The following is an 18,422-nucleotide window of genomic DNA, read 5'->3' on the forward strand; positions in this document are numbered from 1 at the left end:
CACAGAAAAAGAAAATAAAACAAGAAGTAGGAAAATTCAACTAAAAATGAAAATGGGAAAACTCTAGGGAATGGATTTAGTAGCATGTTTTAATTCATTGGTATTTGTTGTGTACCTTCTATATGCAAGGCACTGTTCTAGTTTCTGATGGTAGGCAATGTACAAAACTGTTTTGATCACTGCCGCTGTAGGGTTTATAGGGTAGCTGTTACAATGGCAAATTGTATTTTCTCTAAGGAAAAGTATAGAAACGATTTTTTAAAACGTTTTTAAAATACTAAATATATTGCCAGTGGAAAGAATAACTAAGCACATGAGGAAGCTTTGGGCTTAGTAATAGAGTTTTAGGCATGCCATCAACCAGTTTCCTTATTTAAAAACAAAGTAAATGAACAAAAGGAGGAAAAAAACAATGATCTCTCAAGTTAGGAAATCCAACTAATAGACAAATACTTTTTGTTCAGAATCTATTTCAGATCTATTTCTATTTCTTCCCAACCCAGTAAAAGATTTTTTATTTATTTATTTATTTATTTTTTGTCTTTTTGCTATTTCTTGGGCCGCTCCCACGACATATGGAGGTTCCCAGGCTAGGGGTCGAATCAGAGCTGTAGCCACCAGCCTACGCCAGAGCCACAGGAACGCGGGATCCGAGCCGCGTCTGCAACCTACACCACAGCTCACGGCAACGCCGGATCGTTAACCCACTGAGCAAGGGCAGGGACCGAACCCGCAACCTCATGGTTCCTAGTCAGATTCATTAACCACTGTGCCATGACGGGAACTCCAAAAGATTTTTTAAAATCAAATTAAAACAATAGTTTAAAAAAATGTAATAATATGATAATACTTGAAGGCTTATCATGAAAGATAGTAGTCCCCGTCCTAAACCTTCTCTCTCTCTTTTTGTCTTTTTAGGGCCACAGCAGTGGTGTATGGAAGTTCCCAGGCTAGAGGTCAAATCAGAGCTGCAGCCTGTGCCGCCACAGCTAGGCAGGATCCAAGCAGCATCTGCAGCGTACACCACAGCTCATGGCAATGCTGGATCCTTAAACCCACTGAGTGAGGCTAGGGATTGAACCCATGTCCTCATGGATATGAGTTGGATTCTTAACTCACTGAGCCACAATGAGAACTCCCCAAACCTCTTTTATGACATGACTCGTTAATGAAGATTCACAACAGAATAGTATTATGAGTATGATTATATTTCCTTTTTATAAATACTTTTAAGAAATATTTAAAAAAATACTTTTCTATTTTTCCCTAGAATAAGTAATTCCCTCAGTTTTTCTTTGCTACCTATGCACTCATCACTGATTCTCCCTCTCCCCTCAAACCGTCTAAAACAGAACTCTCTCCAGTATGATGAAATATATTGGGTAATTTATGACTTTTTTTTTTTAGTTTTTTTTTTTGCTTTTTAGGGTCGCACACGTAGCATATGCAAGTTCCGAGACTAGGGGTCGAATTGGAACCGCAGCTGCCAGCCTACACCACAGCCACAGCAACGCCAGATCCGAGTCACATCTGTGACCGACACCACAGCTCACAGCAAAGCTGGATCCTTGACCCACTGAACAAAGCCTGGGATTAAACCCGCATCCTCATGGATAGTAGTTGGATTCATTTCCACTGTACCACAATGGGAACTCCAACTTTTGTTTTTTCTTGGAGTCCTCTTTGTTAGAAATCTGATTTCTTGGGTCCAAACTAGGCCTTTTCCAGGCCTGCTTAATATCTGTGATCTTGAGACTGCCCTTAACTGTCATCTCAGAAATTGCCTTACCTACTTCCAGTGTGTCATCTCCAGTTTTCAAGATTCCATCTTTTTGTATTTCTTGCTTTACTCTTTGGTTTGATATAACACAGTTCCAGTAGTTTTTTGATGAAGGATGTATAGGACATACATTTTTGGAGCTCTTACATGTTTGAAAATGTTTTTATTCATTTTTTAAAAATTATTATATATATATGTATATACATATTTTTTATTGTTATTTCCCCAATTTTTTTTCCCACTGTATAGCATGGTGACCCAGTTACATGTACATGTATACATACTTTTTTCTTCCATTGTCATGCTCCATTGTAAGTATCTAGACAGTTCTCAGTGCTACACAGCAGGATTTCATTGTTAATCCATTCCAAAAGCAATAGTTTGCATCGTTAACCCCAAGCTCCCAATCCATCCTACTTCCTCCCCCTCCCCCTGGGAAACCACAAGTCTATTCTCCAAGTCCATGATTTTCTTTTCTGTGGAAAGGTTCATTTGTGCTGTATATTAGATACCAGATATGAGTGATATCATGCGGTATTTGTCTTTCTCTTTCTGACTTACTTCACTCAGTATGAGAGTCTCTGGTTCCATCCATGTTGCTGCAAATGGCATTATTTCGTTCTTTTTTATGGCTGAGTACTATTCCATTGTGTACCACATCTTCCTAATCCAGGTGTCTGTCGATGGACATTTGGGTTGTTTCCATGTCTTGGCTATTGTGAATTATTCTCTTCATTATTGACTGATAAGGTAGACCAGATGTCTGAGTTGGAAATCATTTGTAGAGTCCTTTTTCTTTCTCATTGCTATTAGGAAGTCTAATACCATTCCAGTTCCTAACTCTTAATGTGTTAGCAGCTTCCTATCTTTTCCCCCTCCCCACTTATTTATCTCCAGTATTCTCAAATTTCATAGTGGTGTGACTTAATGAGGGTTCTTTTATATTATCAAAATATATACTTGATGTACTCTTTTAATTGGGAAAAGCATGTCTTTAAGTTCTAGGAACATCTTATGTACTATTGATACTTTCCACCTTACTGTTAGCTGGATGTGGCTCTTCCTGTACTTTGCTAATTTTCTTACTTTTGCTCTTTTGTCTACATAATTATCTTCCTATTCTACTTTTCTGGAACATTTCCCAGACTTTATCTTGCAGCCCTTCTACTGAGTGTTTTAATTAATAAAATCTTTAATTGCCATGAGCTTTTTCTTATTTTCTGATGGTGCTGTTTTTATAGTATCTTATGTAATAGTCAACTGTTAAATATATCTGTACTTTATAAAACTTTTTTACTCTTTAGTATATATCAACAGAAATATCTTAATATCCTCACCAGGTAACATGTATCAGAATGTTCATATTATTTGTAAAAGCCAAAAACTGGAAACAAACTAAATGTCTACAGTAGTAAATGGATAGATTGTAGTTTATTTGTAGAGTAGTGAATTATGAAAAACAAATTAAGACTAAATATGGCTGTGTGGATAAATTTCATAAATATGATATTGATCAAAAGCAGCCATTCAAGAAAAAAAAAATGTGTATGGGAGTTCCCATTGTGGCTTAGCTGTTAACAAACCTGACTAGGATCCATGAGGATGCGGGTTCGATCCCTGGTGTTGATCAGTGGGTTAAGATCCAGTGTTGCTCGGATCTGCCATTGCTGTGGCTGTGGTGTAGGCTGGCAGCTATAGCTCTGATTCGAATACTAGCCTGGGAACCTCCATATGCTGAGGGTTTGGCCCTAATTTAAAAAAAAAAAAAAAGGAGTTCTTGTTGTGGTGCAGTGGAAGCGAATCTAGCTGGGAACTGTGAGGCTGCAGGTTCCATCCCTGGCCTCGCTCAGTGGGTTAAGGATCCCACATTGCCATGATCTGTGGTGTAGGTTGAAGACACAGCTCAGGTCTGGCATTGCTGTGGCTGTGATGTAGGCCAGCAGCTGTAGCTCCGCTTCAACGCCTTACCTGGCAACCTCCATATGCAGCAGGTATAGCCCTAAAAAAAAAAAAAAAAAAAAAAAAAACCAAAACAAAACCTGTATGATTTCACTTATAAAACTTAAAAATAGTCATGATTTACATTCGTGTTTATCCACTCTTATGTATATCTTGGTTTATTTTAGTTTTATTTTATTTGGTTAATCGTTTCAAGTTCTGCTTGGAGTCTCTGTGTGCCTGTGAGGAATAGGTGGACTGGTTAATGTGACTGTAGGATAACTTAGCAGTATAGAGGACGTAATGTTCACTATCCCCATATCTTTTCTCCTTGGTCTCTCAGTTTCTCTACAGAGGAGGCTTTTCAATTTTTGTGTTTGGTTCCCAGCATTCTCACCACTGATGGGGGTGAACCACTTAGGACTGGGACTGAGCTTCTCCCCATCTGATTTAGATTTTTACGTAGCTCATTGTTTAGTGTTTAGATTGTATTCATTTTGACCTGCCCCTATAATTAGTGATTTTCAATCAAAATTTTTCTTCTACCACAGTGGAGGAAGTCACCTGACCACATGGAAATGGGGGACAGCTGTCATTCTCAGCCACTCCACAGGTCACCTTTGAACTAGTATTCATGTTTTCATTCTCACGCCTACCTCAGGATTGATACATACTATGTGTCCAGTGTACATGCCTTTTCAGGGTTCCGAGCTCCACGCTCTCCCACCACCCCACTGGAGGGCAGGTTCCCTTTATTTCCACTACATCAGTGATTAATCTGGCTTTTTTCTGCTTTCACTAGGATATCACAGCTTTTAGTCTGCTATTGTCTTAATGCCTTCATCTTTTGCCTTTGTGGGTTTATGCCTTTCTGATTACTCTCTTGTTCTTTATATGGGATTTCAGAGAAAAGGATTAAAGTAATCATTTATTTGTAACTTCAGACTTTGGTTTTCAGATTAGGAAAACATTTTCCCCACTATTAGCAACATGAGCTCATCTCCTACATTGAAGAGACTTTCTAAATTTCAGAAGAAATCCATTGTGGTCTATTAAAGAGAATTCTAGGAATGTGGGAAGAAAAATGCCATAAAATTTGGCCACAGATATAATCAGGGTATTTTTCTTTGAAAAGTATTTTGGTGACTGTGAATTAGAAGTGATGTTTATTATATGTTTATTTTATGAAAATGCAACTGGAAAATTTAAATACAAACATATAATGGATCTTATATATTTTAGGGAACTAAATTTGATTATAATTTTATTTTGAATTTTTATTAAAATGAGAGATATATAAATTGTCATAAAACTGATCATTAAACCTCTTTATAACTTCTTGAGAGACTATATTTTTGGTAGATGAAGGCTCTTTCAAAGTTCATTTCTGCTAAAATCTTTGGAATTTATATATTCAAGCAGTATAAAGCAAATAAATAGCTAACTTAGTAAAATTTTATGTAAGGTATAAATATGTATATGTAAGTAATCATACATAAGCATAGATGTATGTAATATATACATATAATTTGGTCATGGAAATTTTATTATAGAGCATGGATTGGCAAACATTTGTTAGAAATTTTAAGAACATACTTATGTAAAATGATTGATGTTGGTATTCCTGAATTTTGATGTGTATTTAGTATAAATGGAAACAGTCATTATTCAGTTGTTGAATTTTTTTTTTTTTTAAATCCTTTGAAGGCTGCATTTTAGTATATCACTTGCTTTTTAATCAGATACACATAGGGTGTAAGTGCATGTGGTATATACTTGAAGGAGTTTAAAAAAAGCAAGATTTGTTTTCCTGAGACTATTTCTTATAAATACTGGCCTTAAAAATGTTGATAGAATTTAAACTTAGCACAGCTTTGAAAAAAAGTAGAAAATTAATCTGATTTACAGATTGTATTTATGGAATATATTCATTACCGTAGTGATTTATCTTTGTCTTTTTTAAGTACTTCTCAAAGGTACATCTTCATCATCCTGATGAATCATCTAATATAATTTTATTTATTAGAAGATTTTTTTATACTTAATGTTTATAATGTTATCTTTATACTTATTTTTTATGTTTATCTTAATAAGGTTAAAGTGCAATTCTTAGCAAATCACAAATTAGCCCTCTAAGTCTGCTTCTGGTTGTGATAAGGAATTTTATTTAGTTTGTTCACACATTCATTCACCTAGTCTGCATGACTCCTTAGTATGTAGGCAGTACTCCTGCTGTATGCAGTTACATGTGGCAGTGTTAAATGCTTAAAGACAACTGGTTTTTGCATTACAGTGAAGTTCTAACCAGTTGCATTTTAAATCTAATGTGAAAACACCAAGCATATATAGGAGTTGCTCATTTTTCATTATCAAATGTTTTACTTGGAGGAATAATACAACATTTCTCACCAGTCATCTTGAGTGGAAGAATGTACAATCTTTGTGGCCTGGCTTGATGTATGAATGTAAATTCTTCGGAATTCCATTTGGAGATAACCTATAAATTACAAACTAATTTCAATTATGTAACTTTTTAAAGCTAGAAGTGTTATTCATTAAAGCAAAATTTTAGCGCTGCTTTAGTTAAAGAACAAAATCTCTATTAATTTTTATGTGGCTACAGATGTCTTGAAATTCTTCTTCATAAAGTTTCTCTGGCTGCTAAAATGGAAAATAGCCAGAGCCTGAGTTAGAAAAGTAAGATCTTGGGAAATCAGACACTGTTTCAAATCGTGGCATGATCAGTGGAAAGAATAATAGAACTCATTTAAAAGAGATCTGTGTAAGACATTTTATAGGTAACCACTATGCGTGATTAATGAACTTGTGAGTTTAAGATATTTTTTGAGCACTGTTACCTCTATTTATTCTTAAGGAGACATTATCATAAATGGCTATTAAATAAAAAATTTTAAGGTGTATATAAATTTTACCACATCTGGGAGTTTCCAAATTACCACCAAGATGAGTCTGACAACTTGTGGGTTTTATACAGATTGTTGTGAAGTTTCAGAGACATGAATTACTTAAAAAGACACTCAGCAATTTTTTTGACATAATATTTCCCAGCACTGTTCCCAAATGACTAATGATACACTGTACTGTACTTACGCCATAGTTACCCTGTTTTCCAGTAGAAACCTTCAGGTTTGTGTGTTTGGAGGAGGAGAAAGGAATTGATAAGGAAATCAGAAGTGGTTCTTTGTATATGTATTTAATTTTTTAAAGTTCTATATATGTATATGTTTTGGAGAAAATTTTGTGATAAAATCATGGTTAAGTTCCTTTCGAAGAAATATCTTGAATAGGAATGACTTAATAGGTCTTGTTTCAGATACAAATCTGTAAAGAACATTTATCTCATATGATTTAAGATTCTAAATAGGGTATGTAATTTTTAAGTGTGGACCAGCAGTAGGGTATAATGATTAAGCCTGGGTTCAGGAGAGAGCCTTGCCTGGTAGCAGTGTGAATTCAGATTGGTGATGCAGTCTTTGTCTTCTTGTTCATAAATAGGGCTAAACATAGAAGGAATTTCACCAGGGGTGTTGTAAAGCTAAACTGAGTTAATAAATGAAACACATTTTTTTAGCACAGTACCTTTAACATTGTATAATCAAATGTATAAATGTTAACCATTATTATATACTTTAACTTAATTTGTAATATATTCACATGATTAACTGATTTCTTTGATATGTAGTAAGTTTATGATGAATTTTTTTTTTGAAAAATTCTGTGAGGCAGGTTACATTGATTTTATTATTGAGCAAATAGAAATTTGATAAAAATTTGTAGCTGATTTTGTTATGAAAGGATGCTCTTAGCTCATATGCTAACAAAACAGAGTATGAATCATCATATTCCTCCCATTTGTGTCATCTTTGGCATTTTATGCGAGTATTGTTCTGATTTCGTATTGAAGCCAGTGGTGGACTAGATGGCAAAATGAGTTCTGTGATCATTATGAATTGGGTTTGGATCCCATTTTGCCTTATCTTGAGTGATCTTAGGATCACTGAGATCCCTCAGCTTTGGTTGTCACTTTTTTAAACTTAGGTAGTGATGAAAATACTTTAAGGGTTGTTATTGTAAGGACTAAATGAGATAAGGCATGTAAAAGTGTTTCAGTGGTTAGGTCAGTACAAGTGAGCTGGTCTAACAAGATAAAGGATTTTAAAAGGCCTTGCCAATTTTTTATGGGGCACCCCAAATAGTGTATGAAATTAATCTGGGTGTGGATTTCATGGTTTTTTCGAAGTATTTAAATTAAATTAACTGGTCAGCATTTGTGTTCACTTTGTTTTTTCTTTTTTTGGGCGGGGGTGGGGAGCCTGTGCCTATGACATGTGGAAGTTGTGGGCCAGGGATTGAACCCACGCTGCTGCAATGACAATACCAGATATTTAACCCACTGCATCACAAGGGAACTCCCTTTATTTTCTGAGTAAATAAAAGAGAAGAAAATTAATGTTAGACTAGGGAGCTGTTTACATTATTATTGTTCATAATTTTGACTATTATTAAGAATTCCAAAAATGATGCTAAGGATACAGTTCTAGTATACAAAATAGTAACGACAAATTATCTTTTTGAATTTATTTTCTAAGTCACATTTTAGGAAAGGAAGAGGTATTATGTCTATTAGCTGACTACATTTCTTCGTGTCAGAATGTCTATGTTATTCTTATTTTCTTGTCTTTCTCTTAAATCAAAATAAGTTAGTTTTGGGAGTTCCCTGGTGGCTTAGCAGGTTAAAGATTCAGCATTGTCACTGCTGTGGTGTGGGTTCAATTCCTGGCCCAGGAATGCAGCCAAGTAAATAATTGAGAAATAAATGCAGGGGGAAAAATCAGTTTTGTTTAAATGCTGTAAAAATTGTAGATAGTAACAGACTTAACATAGCATTTCTATGTGTCAGGTACTGTTTCAGTATTTTATCATAAGTTAACATTTGATTCTCATGACAACCATTATAATGAAGGAGATGGTACTAGTATCTCCATGTTATTGATGAGGAAATTGAAACTCAGTAGTTAAGTGCCTCCCCAAGGTCAAAGCTTTTACTTGGCAGAGCCAAGATTTGAACCCATGCAGTCGGTAGCAGAGCCTGTGTGCCTTACCTACTACCCTGCAAAATCTTTTTATATTTTTGATTATAAAGTAAAACACTGATTGCTAGATAAAACAATTCTTTTTTTTTTTTTTGGTCTTTTAAGTACTCGCGGCATATGGAGGTTCCCAGACTAGGGAACCAAATCAAAGCTGGAGCCCACTGGCCTACACCACACCACAGCCACAGCCACATGGGATCTGAGCTGCATCTGTGACATACACCACAGCTCATGGCAACGCCATAGGCCAGGGATTGAACCTCTGTCCTCATGGGTACTAGTCAGATTCGCTTCCGCTGAGCCATGACGGGAACTCCTAAAATGATTCTAATACCATAAAAACATGAGCATGAAATCTTTGGAGGCTAAATCAATCTGTATAAATGATTTTAAACTTGTTTACAGTTTTTTGGTGGATATTCTAAAGTGCATCCCACCCTTAAAGTATTACAACCTGTATTGGGTGTGATTAATTTTGTATATTTTTGATTATTCAGATCAACTTAAGTTTTATGTTCCTCTATGGTAAGCATGTAAAATCATTATTATTTTTTCTTTTTAGGGCCGCATCTGCGGCATATGGAATTTCCCAGGCTAGGGGTCAAATCGGAGCTTCAGCTGCTGGCCTACGTCACAGCCACAGCAGTGTGGGATGTCAGCCGTGTCTGCAGCTTACACTACAGCTTAAGGCAACGCAGGATCCTTAACCCACTGAGCGAAGCCAGGGATTGAACCCACATCCTTGTGGATACAAGATGGATTCTTAACCTGCTGAGCCACAACAGGAACTCTTATCCATGTAAAATTAGATTTAAATTTTAATTACTTTTTATTGAAGTATAATTTATACACTTAGAAGTGCAGTTATGTTCGTTAGGTTGTTGTATTTTCATAAACTGTGAATACGTCTTGTGAAACCAGCACTCAAATCAAGAGGTAATATTTACCAACACCTCAGAAATCCCCTCTTCCCCAGTCAACTATCTTGACTTCTAGTTCCATGGAGTAATTTCTCTCTTTTTGAAAATATATGCATACATACATATAGAATCATCTTGTTTCTGGCTTTTGTTCAACGTTATATTTATGAAATTTATGCTTTGATGAGTACTGTCTAATATACCATATGTAAATATACCACAGTTTATTCATTCACTTCATTTGAGTAGCTTTATTGTTTTACTGTTAGGGTTGCTGTAGATATTCTAGTTCATGTCCATGTTGAACATGTTTGCATTTCTGTTGCGTATATAACTAGGAATGAAATTAGCAGGTCATAGGATATGCATGTATTCATTTTTTAGTAGATACCGCTAAACATTCTCATCAGCAGTATGTGAGTTGCAGTTTCTCCAGTTCCTATCCATAAGAAATTATTTGTCATTTAGAGGAGTATAGATTTCATTGGGTATTCTGTTTTGTTTGTTTTTTCTTTTTTTTTTTTTGCAATTACTGAGGTATAATTTACATAAAATAAAATGGGCTGATTTCAAGTGTATAGTGGTAGTTTTGACAAGTAATGAAATTCCTATTACTATAATAGGGTTAGTTTTTGCCTATTCTAGAACTCATGTAATTGGCACCTGTGTGCAGTGGGCTCTGTCTTGTGTCTGGCTTCCTTCTTTCTGGAGCTTTATCTATGTTGTTGCATGTATTAGGAATTTCTTCTTTTTTTGTTGTTGTTGAAAAATACTGGGTTGTTTCCAGTTTATCTTTATGAAAAAAGTTATTATTTATGTACAAGTCTTGTGTTATTTCTTTTGAGTAAACACTTAGGAGTAGAATTGCTAAGTGAGTAAGTTTGAGAAAAGTACCAGTTTCCCAAAATGGTCATGCCATTATGCATTCCTACTAGCAGCATATAAGAATTTCCATTATTCCATATCCTTTCCAACACTTTGTATATTTAATTTTTAATTTTAGCTCTTCTAGTAGGTGTTTTTTATTTTACATTTCTTAGGGGCTTACTGACCATTTTCATATCTTTGAAATGTCTGTTCAGATCTTTTCCTTTTATTGGGCTGTTTTTTTTAATTTTTTTAAATTGTTATTTCCCAATATATTTTCTTAATATAGAATTCTAAGAGTTTTCTATTCTGGAAATAAGGCCTTTGTTGGCTATATGTTTTGTGAATATTTTCTCCCACTTTGTATTTTGCCTTTTCATTTCTTAATAACCTTTTTCTTTGGAGAAGCATAAGTTTTTCATTTTGGTAAAACCTATTACATCAGGGTTTGTTTGTTTTCAATTAAAGTTAGGGCTTTTAATATCTTTATTCCAAGGTTACAAAAATTTTGTGTTTGTTTTGATCTAGATGTTTCCTAAGTTTAGCTTTTGTGATTGGGTTTATGATTAAGTTTCTTTTTATATGTTGATAAGGTAGAGGTCAAGTTTTTTGTTTTATTCTTTTTTCTCATACAGATATTCCTAGTTTCAGCACAATTTTTTTACAAGACTGTCCTTTCTCCATTTTATTATTTGGTACTTTTGCTGGAAAAAGTATGTGTGGGTCTAGATCTGGACCCTAACTCAGTTCCTTTTGACCAGCTTGTATGTGCTTGTGCCCTCACCACACTGACTCAATAATGATAGCTTTTATCAGTATTGAAATCAGATAGGACAATTTCTCTGACTTGTCTTTTTTTTCAAAATTATCTTCTCTATTTTCAGTTTTGACCATGTTTATATAAATCTTAGATTTGGCTTATCAAAAAAAAACCCTGCTGGGATTTGTTGGATATTGCTTTGAATCTATAGATGAATGGCACAGTATTGATAGGTTATTGTTATTGAGTCAGTGAGCCTTCTAAGAATGAACATAGTATCTATCACATGGTGTCCTTTAGGGCCTCTTTAAAATCTCTCAGCAGTGTTTTGTACTTTTCAGTGTATGTATCATGTCCATCCATGTTTTGTTAAATGTATCCCTAAATATTTCATTTTTTTGCTTCATTGACTTGATCACAGAACTTTTCCATAGGACTTTTATCCTGTTAATGTGATGAATTATATTGATTTTTTTTTTTTTTTGTGGTACTTATTTTTATTTTATTTTTGTCTTTTTGCCTTTTCTAGGGCCGCTCCCATGGCATATGGAGGTTCCCAGGCTAGGGGTCTAAGAGGAGCTGTAGCCACCGGCTTATACCACAGCCACAGCAATGTGGGATCTGAGCCGTGTCTGCGACCTACACCACAGCTCACGGCAACGCCAGATCCTTAACCCACTGAGCAAGGCCAGGGATTGAACCTGCAACCTCATGGTTCCTAGTCGGATTCGTTAACCACTGAGCCACAACTGGAACTTCCTAATTTATCATTTCTTGATTTGATGGTTATTGCTATGTATGTCCTTAAGAAACCTTTGCTTACCACCAAGTTGTTGTGATAGTCTTTTGTTTTCTTCTAGGCTAGTAGTTTTTTGTTTGTTTGCCCTTTGGAGGCTGCACCTGCGGCATATGGAGGTTCCCAGGCTAGGGATCAAATCGGAACTGCAGCCGCCAGCCTACATGACAGCCACAGCCATGCCAGATCCTTAACCCACTGAGTGAGGCCAGGGAGCGAACCTGCATCTTCATGGAACCTAGTTAGATTTGTTTCTGCTGAGCCCCAATGGGAACTCCAGGATAGTAGCTTTTATGTTGGGTCTATAATTCATCTTGAAATAATTTGGGGGTATAGTGTGAAAGGTAAAAGTTTTTTTTTTTTTTCTCTTCTCTAATCCATTTATTATAGAAAACACTTCCCACTGGATTGCTTCGGCAGTTCAGTTACTGAAAGTAAAATGACTTTGTACATGAGGGTATATTTTTGAGTTCTTATTTTTTGTTACCTTTGATAAATTGTTTTTTTCAAGGTATGTCTAGTTCATGTAGATTATCAAATTAATTTGCATAGTTATTTATGTATGTATTCAGGTAGGTATTTATTTGACCAATTACATTATATTCCACCAACATATAATGTTCAGATAAGGTACACATCCCTCCTTTTAATTTTCACATATTCTCTTAGGCAGTTAATTTCTATATACTTGCTGGTTGTATTTTTGTGAGATAAGAGGTCCCTGGCCCATTGTTTTGAGATAAGGTGGAATTTTTTTTCTTCTCTTTTTTAAGGGCACTCCTGTGGCATGTGGCGGTTCCTGGGCTAGGGGTCAAATCAGAGCTGCAGCTGCCGGTCTACACCATAGCCATAGCAATGCCAGATCCAAGCCACATCTGATCCTTAACCCACTGAGTGAAGGCCAGGGATTGAACCTGCATCCTCATGGACACTGTGTTGGGTTCTTAACCTGCTGAACCACAGTGGGAACTCTGATAGGATGAATTTTATGACATGTAAACTTTTAAGTTAATTTCAGCAGTTTTTAGTATGTCTTCCTTGTCCTTTTAACTCATATGTTATCTTCTATAGTTATCTATTGGTTTGTGACAAATAATCCCTAAGCAGTTGCTTAAAACAACCAGTGTTTTTGTCTCTGAGTTCCTTTGGGTCAGGAATCTGTTATGGCTTAACTTAACATTTAGGTGGGTGCCCGGTCCAAGGTCTCCCACATTACTGAGTCAAGGTTCGTACAGGACTGGTTTATTTCAGAGCTTGACTTGGAGAGGATCCTTGCCCAGGCTCACTCATATGGATGTGGAATTGTGAATTGACAGTTTTCCCTCCTTTCATCACATTAAATATTTTGGCCTTCATTGTTTCTAATAAGTTAGGTGTTTTCATGCTGTGTTGAAGTTCTGTGACTGCTTTCAAGACTTTTTTTTGGATCTCTGGTTTTTAGCAGTTTGCCCAGTGTGGGTCTAAGCGTGGTTTTGTGTTTGTTTTCTTTGGGGTTGGTTAAAATTCGTGAATCTTTAATTTTGTGTGTTTCACCAAATTTGGAGAATGCTTGGTTATTGTTTAGATATTTTTATCTGCCATTATATCCTCTCCTTTCGAGACTCCAGTTACATGTATGTAATTAACCTTAGTATTATCCCATAAGTCACTTTGGTTGATTTAAAATTTTTTTGTTCTTTTTCATAGTTTCCCTCTGCTGAGCTTATTTATTAATTTATTCAGAGCAAATTTTTGGTCTTTACTTAAGGCATAGTTATAATAGCTTTTTTTTTCTTTTTGGGGCTGCACCCTTGGCACATGGAGGTTCCCAGGCTAGGGGTCTAATCGGAGCTATAGCTCCTGGCCTACACCACAGCCACAGCAATGCTAGATCCAAGCCATGTCTGCAATCTATTCCACAGCTCACGGCAACGCTGGATCCTTAACCCACTGAGCGAGGCAGGGATCGAACCCTCAACCTCATGGTTTCTAGTTGGATGTTTCTACTGTGCCATGACAGGAACTCCTAACATTGCTAGTTTCAACATCTGAGTTATTGCCCATGTTGGTCTCCATTGATTGTGCTTTAATAATACACAGTTTTGTTAGTTCACAGTTGACAGCAAGAATCCAACATTGCATTGAAAACTGTAACTATATAATACATTCACTCCATTGTCCCCTTGTCACTTTCAGCAGCAACCTTGTTAAAAACAATGAGTATTTTACATCATCTCTGTTGTTCTTTCAGGGCATCTTCTCTACATTCAGTTTCATCCAAGTCATTCCCGGATTTCTTAGTAGAAGAAAAAAAATCTGCTACTGATTATGTCAGAAAAGTTTGTTTCAAAGGAATTGAAAATTCCCAGGATCCAAAAGTTGTAAGGTAATAAACATTTTCTACCTTAAAGTGTTCTGTGGTGATTTTACATGCTGAAGTAGTCTTTAAAAATTATGAGGTAGATTTTTATACATTCTTTTACATTCAAAATTACGGTGTTTATTTTTTTTAAGATTTATTTTGGTATAATTGGCTCACAGTAAACTGTACATATCTGAAGTATACAGTTTGAAGTTTTGGCCTGTGGAAACCCTTATGAAACCATCATCACAGCTTTTCCAGTTGGTGGATGTAACCACCACTCTCATGCCCCTGTGTGGTCCTTCCTTCCCTATCCTGCTCCCCTGCAGTTACTCACTCATTTCTTCAGTACAGACTAGCTTATATATTCTACAGTTATAGACCTGTAAAGTCATTCAGCATGTACTTTGTTTTGGTTTGTTTGTTTCCTTTTTTGGCTGCCCCGTGGCATATGGAGTTCCCGGGCCAGAGATCAGAATCTGATCTGCAGTTGTTACAGCTGCAGCAACACAGGATCCTTAACCCACTGTGCCAGGCTCCAGATTGAACCTCCGTTCCAGTGCTGCAGAGAGGCTCTCGATCCCCACAGTGGAAACCCCTGTACTTTTTTTTTTAAATCTGTCTTTTACTTACCATACGTTTTAGGATTCATCCACATTGTTATGTGTATCAGTAGTTCATTCTATTTTATTACTCACTAATATTTCATTGTATGGTTAAAAAATCATCTGTTTATTTGCATCTGTTAACCAACCTTTGGGTGTTTACAACTTTTAGCTATTTTTGATACTGGTTTTTAAAGTCCAGTGTATATTAAGAAGATGTTTCATATGCCTATATGAAACACAAACATATAAACCTAGTTTAAAGGTAGAATTTTAATAAAAGTAGTTTCCCCACCATGATACATCCAAGTTCCCTCAATCAGTGTTCAAAAGAGAATATTTATGGGTATTAGGCTAGTGTTGGAAGAAAAAACTATTTCAAGTTGGTTGACTAAATAGTGTTGTTGTTTTTTTTTCCTATTTCTGCTAATGTGACATCTTTCCAAGATAGAATATACTCCCCAGAGTGTTTTAGACAAGACAAAAAATTAAAAATCAGTCGTGACCAGATTAATAACTTTTTCATAATGATAAATAATTTCAATCCCCCCCAAGCCCTTCATTAAAATCAAGTTTGATATCCAGTTATAATAAATAGGAAATATAAACTTCTTTTTTCAGATTCCACATGTAAGTGATAGCATTTGATGTTGATGTCTCATTGTCAGACTGACTTCGCTTAGCATGATAATTTCTAGGTCCATGCATGTTGCTACAAATGCCATTATTTTGTTCCTTTTAATGGCTGAGTAATATTCCATTATGTATAGGTACCACATCATCTTGATCCATGCCTCTCAGTGGACATTTAGGTTGTCTCCATGTCTTGGCTGTTGTATAGAGTGCTGCAATGAACACTGGAGTACATGCGAGTTTTCGAGTCATGGTTTTCTCTGGGTAGATGCCCAGGAGTGGGATTGCTGGATCAAATGGTAGATCTACTTTTAGTTTTCTGAGGAATTTCCATGCCGTTTTCCACAGTGGTTGCACCAATTTACATTCCCACCAACAGTGTAATAAGGTTCCTTTTTCTCCACACCCTCTTCAGCACTTATTGTTTGTAGACTTTATGATGACGGCCATTCTGGCTGGTGTAAGGTGGTACCTTATAGCAGTTTTGATGTGCATTTCTCTAATGATGAGTGATGTTGAACATCTTTTCATGTGTTTTTTGGCCATCCATATGTCTTTGGAGAATTGTCCATTTAGATCTTCTGCCCATTTTTTGATGGGGTTGTTTGTTTTTTCGGTATTGAGCTGTAGGAGGTGTTTATACATTTTGGAGATTAATCCATTGTCAGTCGCTTCATTTGCAAAGATTTTCTCCCATTCTGTGGGTTGTCTTTTTGTTTTGTTTAGGGTTTCCTTTGCTGTACAGAAACTTTTAAGTTTAATTTGTTTTTAACTGTCATTACTCTAAGAGGTGGATCTGAGAAGATGTTGCTGTGGTTGGTTTATTTCGCAGTGTTTGGCCTATGTTTTCCTTTAAGAGTTTTATAGTGTCTGGTCTTATATCTAGGTCTTTAATCCATTTTGAGTTTATTTTCGTGTATGGTCTTAGGGAGTGTTCTTTTCCTGTGGCTGTCCAGTTTTCCCAGCACCACTTATTGAACAGGCTGTTTTTTCTCCATTGTCATAGATGAGTTGACTGTAGGTGTGTGGGTTTAATTCTGGGCTTTCTATCCTGTCCAATTGATCTATATTTAGGAAATATAAACTTCTGATTGAAGTGAGGAAGGGGATGGGAATCATTAGTTAACCTTGCCTTACCTGCCCTGAAGCAGCTCAGGAACTGTCGGTCTTCTAAAAGCCTTGGAAACTGCTATTTAGGTGAACTGTTTTAAACATAATTTTAGCGTTGATAACGTGACCTGCTTTCTTATTATATACAGGTACATTTGCAGCTAAAGTTCTTGAGCTGTTTACTTCTAGTACAGAAAAGCAGAGATTAGGAAGGACCTGAAGGAGTCATCTGGTCTGTCCAACTTTTTAAATAGCTTTGGCAGTGGATTGCTATTTTAAAATTAAAATGTTGGAGTTCCCATCGTGGCGCAGCAGAAACGAATCCGACTAGGAACCATGAGGTTGCGGGTTCGATCCCTGGCCTTGCTCAGTGGGTTAAGGATCCGGCGTTGCTATGAGCTGTGGTGTAGGTTGCAAATGTGGCTCGGATCTGGCATTGCTGTGGCTCTGGCACAGGCTGGTGGCTTCAGCTTCGATTGGATCCCTAGCTTGGGAACCTCCACATACTGTGGATGTGGCCCTAGAAAAAGACAAAAATAAATAAATAAAATAAAATTAAAATCTTAAATGGAACCCCAACACATTCTTATGATAATGTAATAATATTAAGGCTGTTTTCATAAGTCTTATAAATACAAATTGGGTGCAATGTAAGACATTTATTAACTGCTCTGGATCAGACATTACCATAGGTATTTGAGTTACAGTGGTGAAAAATATTAACACAGCTCCTGCTCATATAGAACATGCAGCCTGAAAGAACAACCTTAAACAAATGATTACTTAAAACTGTATAAAGCATTATGAGGAGGAAGTTTATCAGCCTCAACATTCAATTTATTTCTCATTTTGTTTTGTCCAGTATTAAGAAAATCCTAGTTGAAATAAATGTCATTATAAATGATTTTAAAAAAAATCAACCCCTCTTAGCATTCCATGTCCAAACTACATTTGAGTGCTACTTGTATATACGCACACACTTATGCATGTATATTTTATATATATTTCATAAATGTGTTTATTATATAATTATAATTTTAATTTTTTTTTTAGGGCCACCCTCATGGCATATGGAGGTTCCCAGGCTAGAGGTCGAATCAAAGCTGCAGCATCCAGCCTACACCACAGCCACAGCAACGCCAGATCAGAGCCACGTCTGCAGCCTACACTGCAACTCATGGCAATGCTGGATATTTAACCCGTCGAGTGAGACCAGGGATCAAACCCCCAACATCATGGATACTATAGATGGGTTTGTTATCGCTGAGCCCAATGAGAACCCCCTAATTATAATTTTTAAATGTTCTAAAATAGTCATTATGTATACATATTTCATGAGGTTTTTCTATTCAAATTTTCAGTTGGAAAAAAAAATTTAATTGGTTATTGGTCATCCTCCGTAATGAACCTACATCTGTGATAATATTTTTTCTTTTGTCTTTTTGCCATTTCTTGGGCTGCTCCCATGGCATATGGAGGTTCCCAGGCTAGGGGTTCAATTGGAGCTGTAGCTACCGGCCTACACCAGAGCCACTGCAACGTGGGATCAGAGCCATCA

At 36.1% G+C, this 18,422-nt stretch overlaps 1 protein-coding gene across 3 annotated transcripts in view; it reads left to right on the forward strand.

Annotated features, from left to right (window-relative positions):
• Window positions 1-18,422, forward strand: part of IBTK (inhibitor of Bruton tyrosine kinase) — a 97,211-nt gene that overhangs the window by 68,224 nt on the left and 10,565 nt on the right. For all 3 annotated transcript variants that reach the window (XM_005659413.3, XM_013992804.2, XM_001924870.6), the window contains exon 26: window positions 14,406-14,540. In XM_005659413.3, coding sequence (XP_005659470.1) covers window positions 14,406-14,540 — 135 coding nt within the window. The remainder of the gene's footprint in view (window positions 1-14,405; window positions 14,541-18,422) is intronic.

This window comes from Sus scrofa, chromosome 1 (assembly GCF_000003025.6).
Source record: "Sus scrofa isolate TJ Tabasco breed Duroc chromosome 1, Sscrofa11.1, whole genome shotgun sequence".
Taxonomy (NCBI): Eukaryota; Metazoa; Chordata; class Mammalia; order Artiodactyla; family Suidae; genus Sus; species Sus scrofa.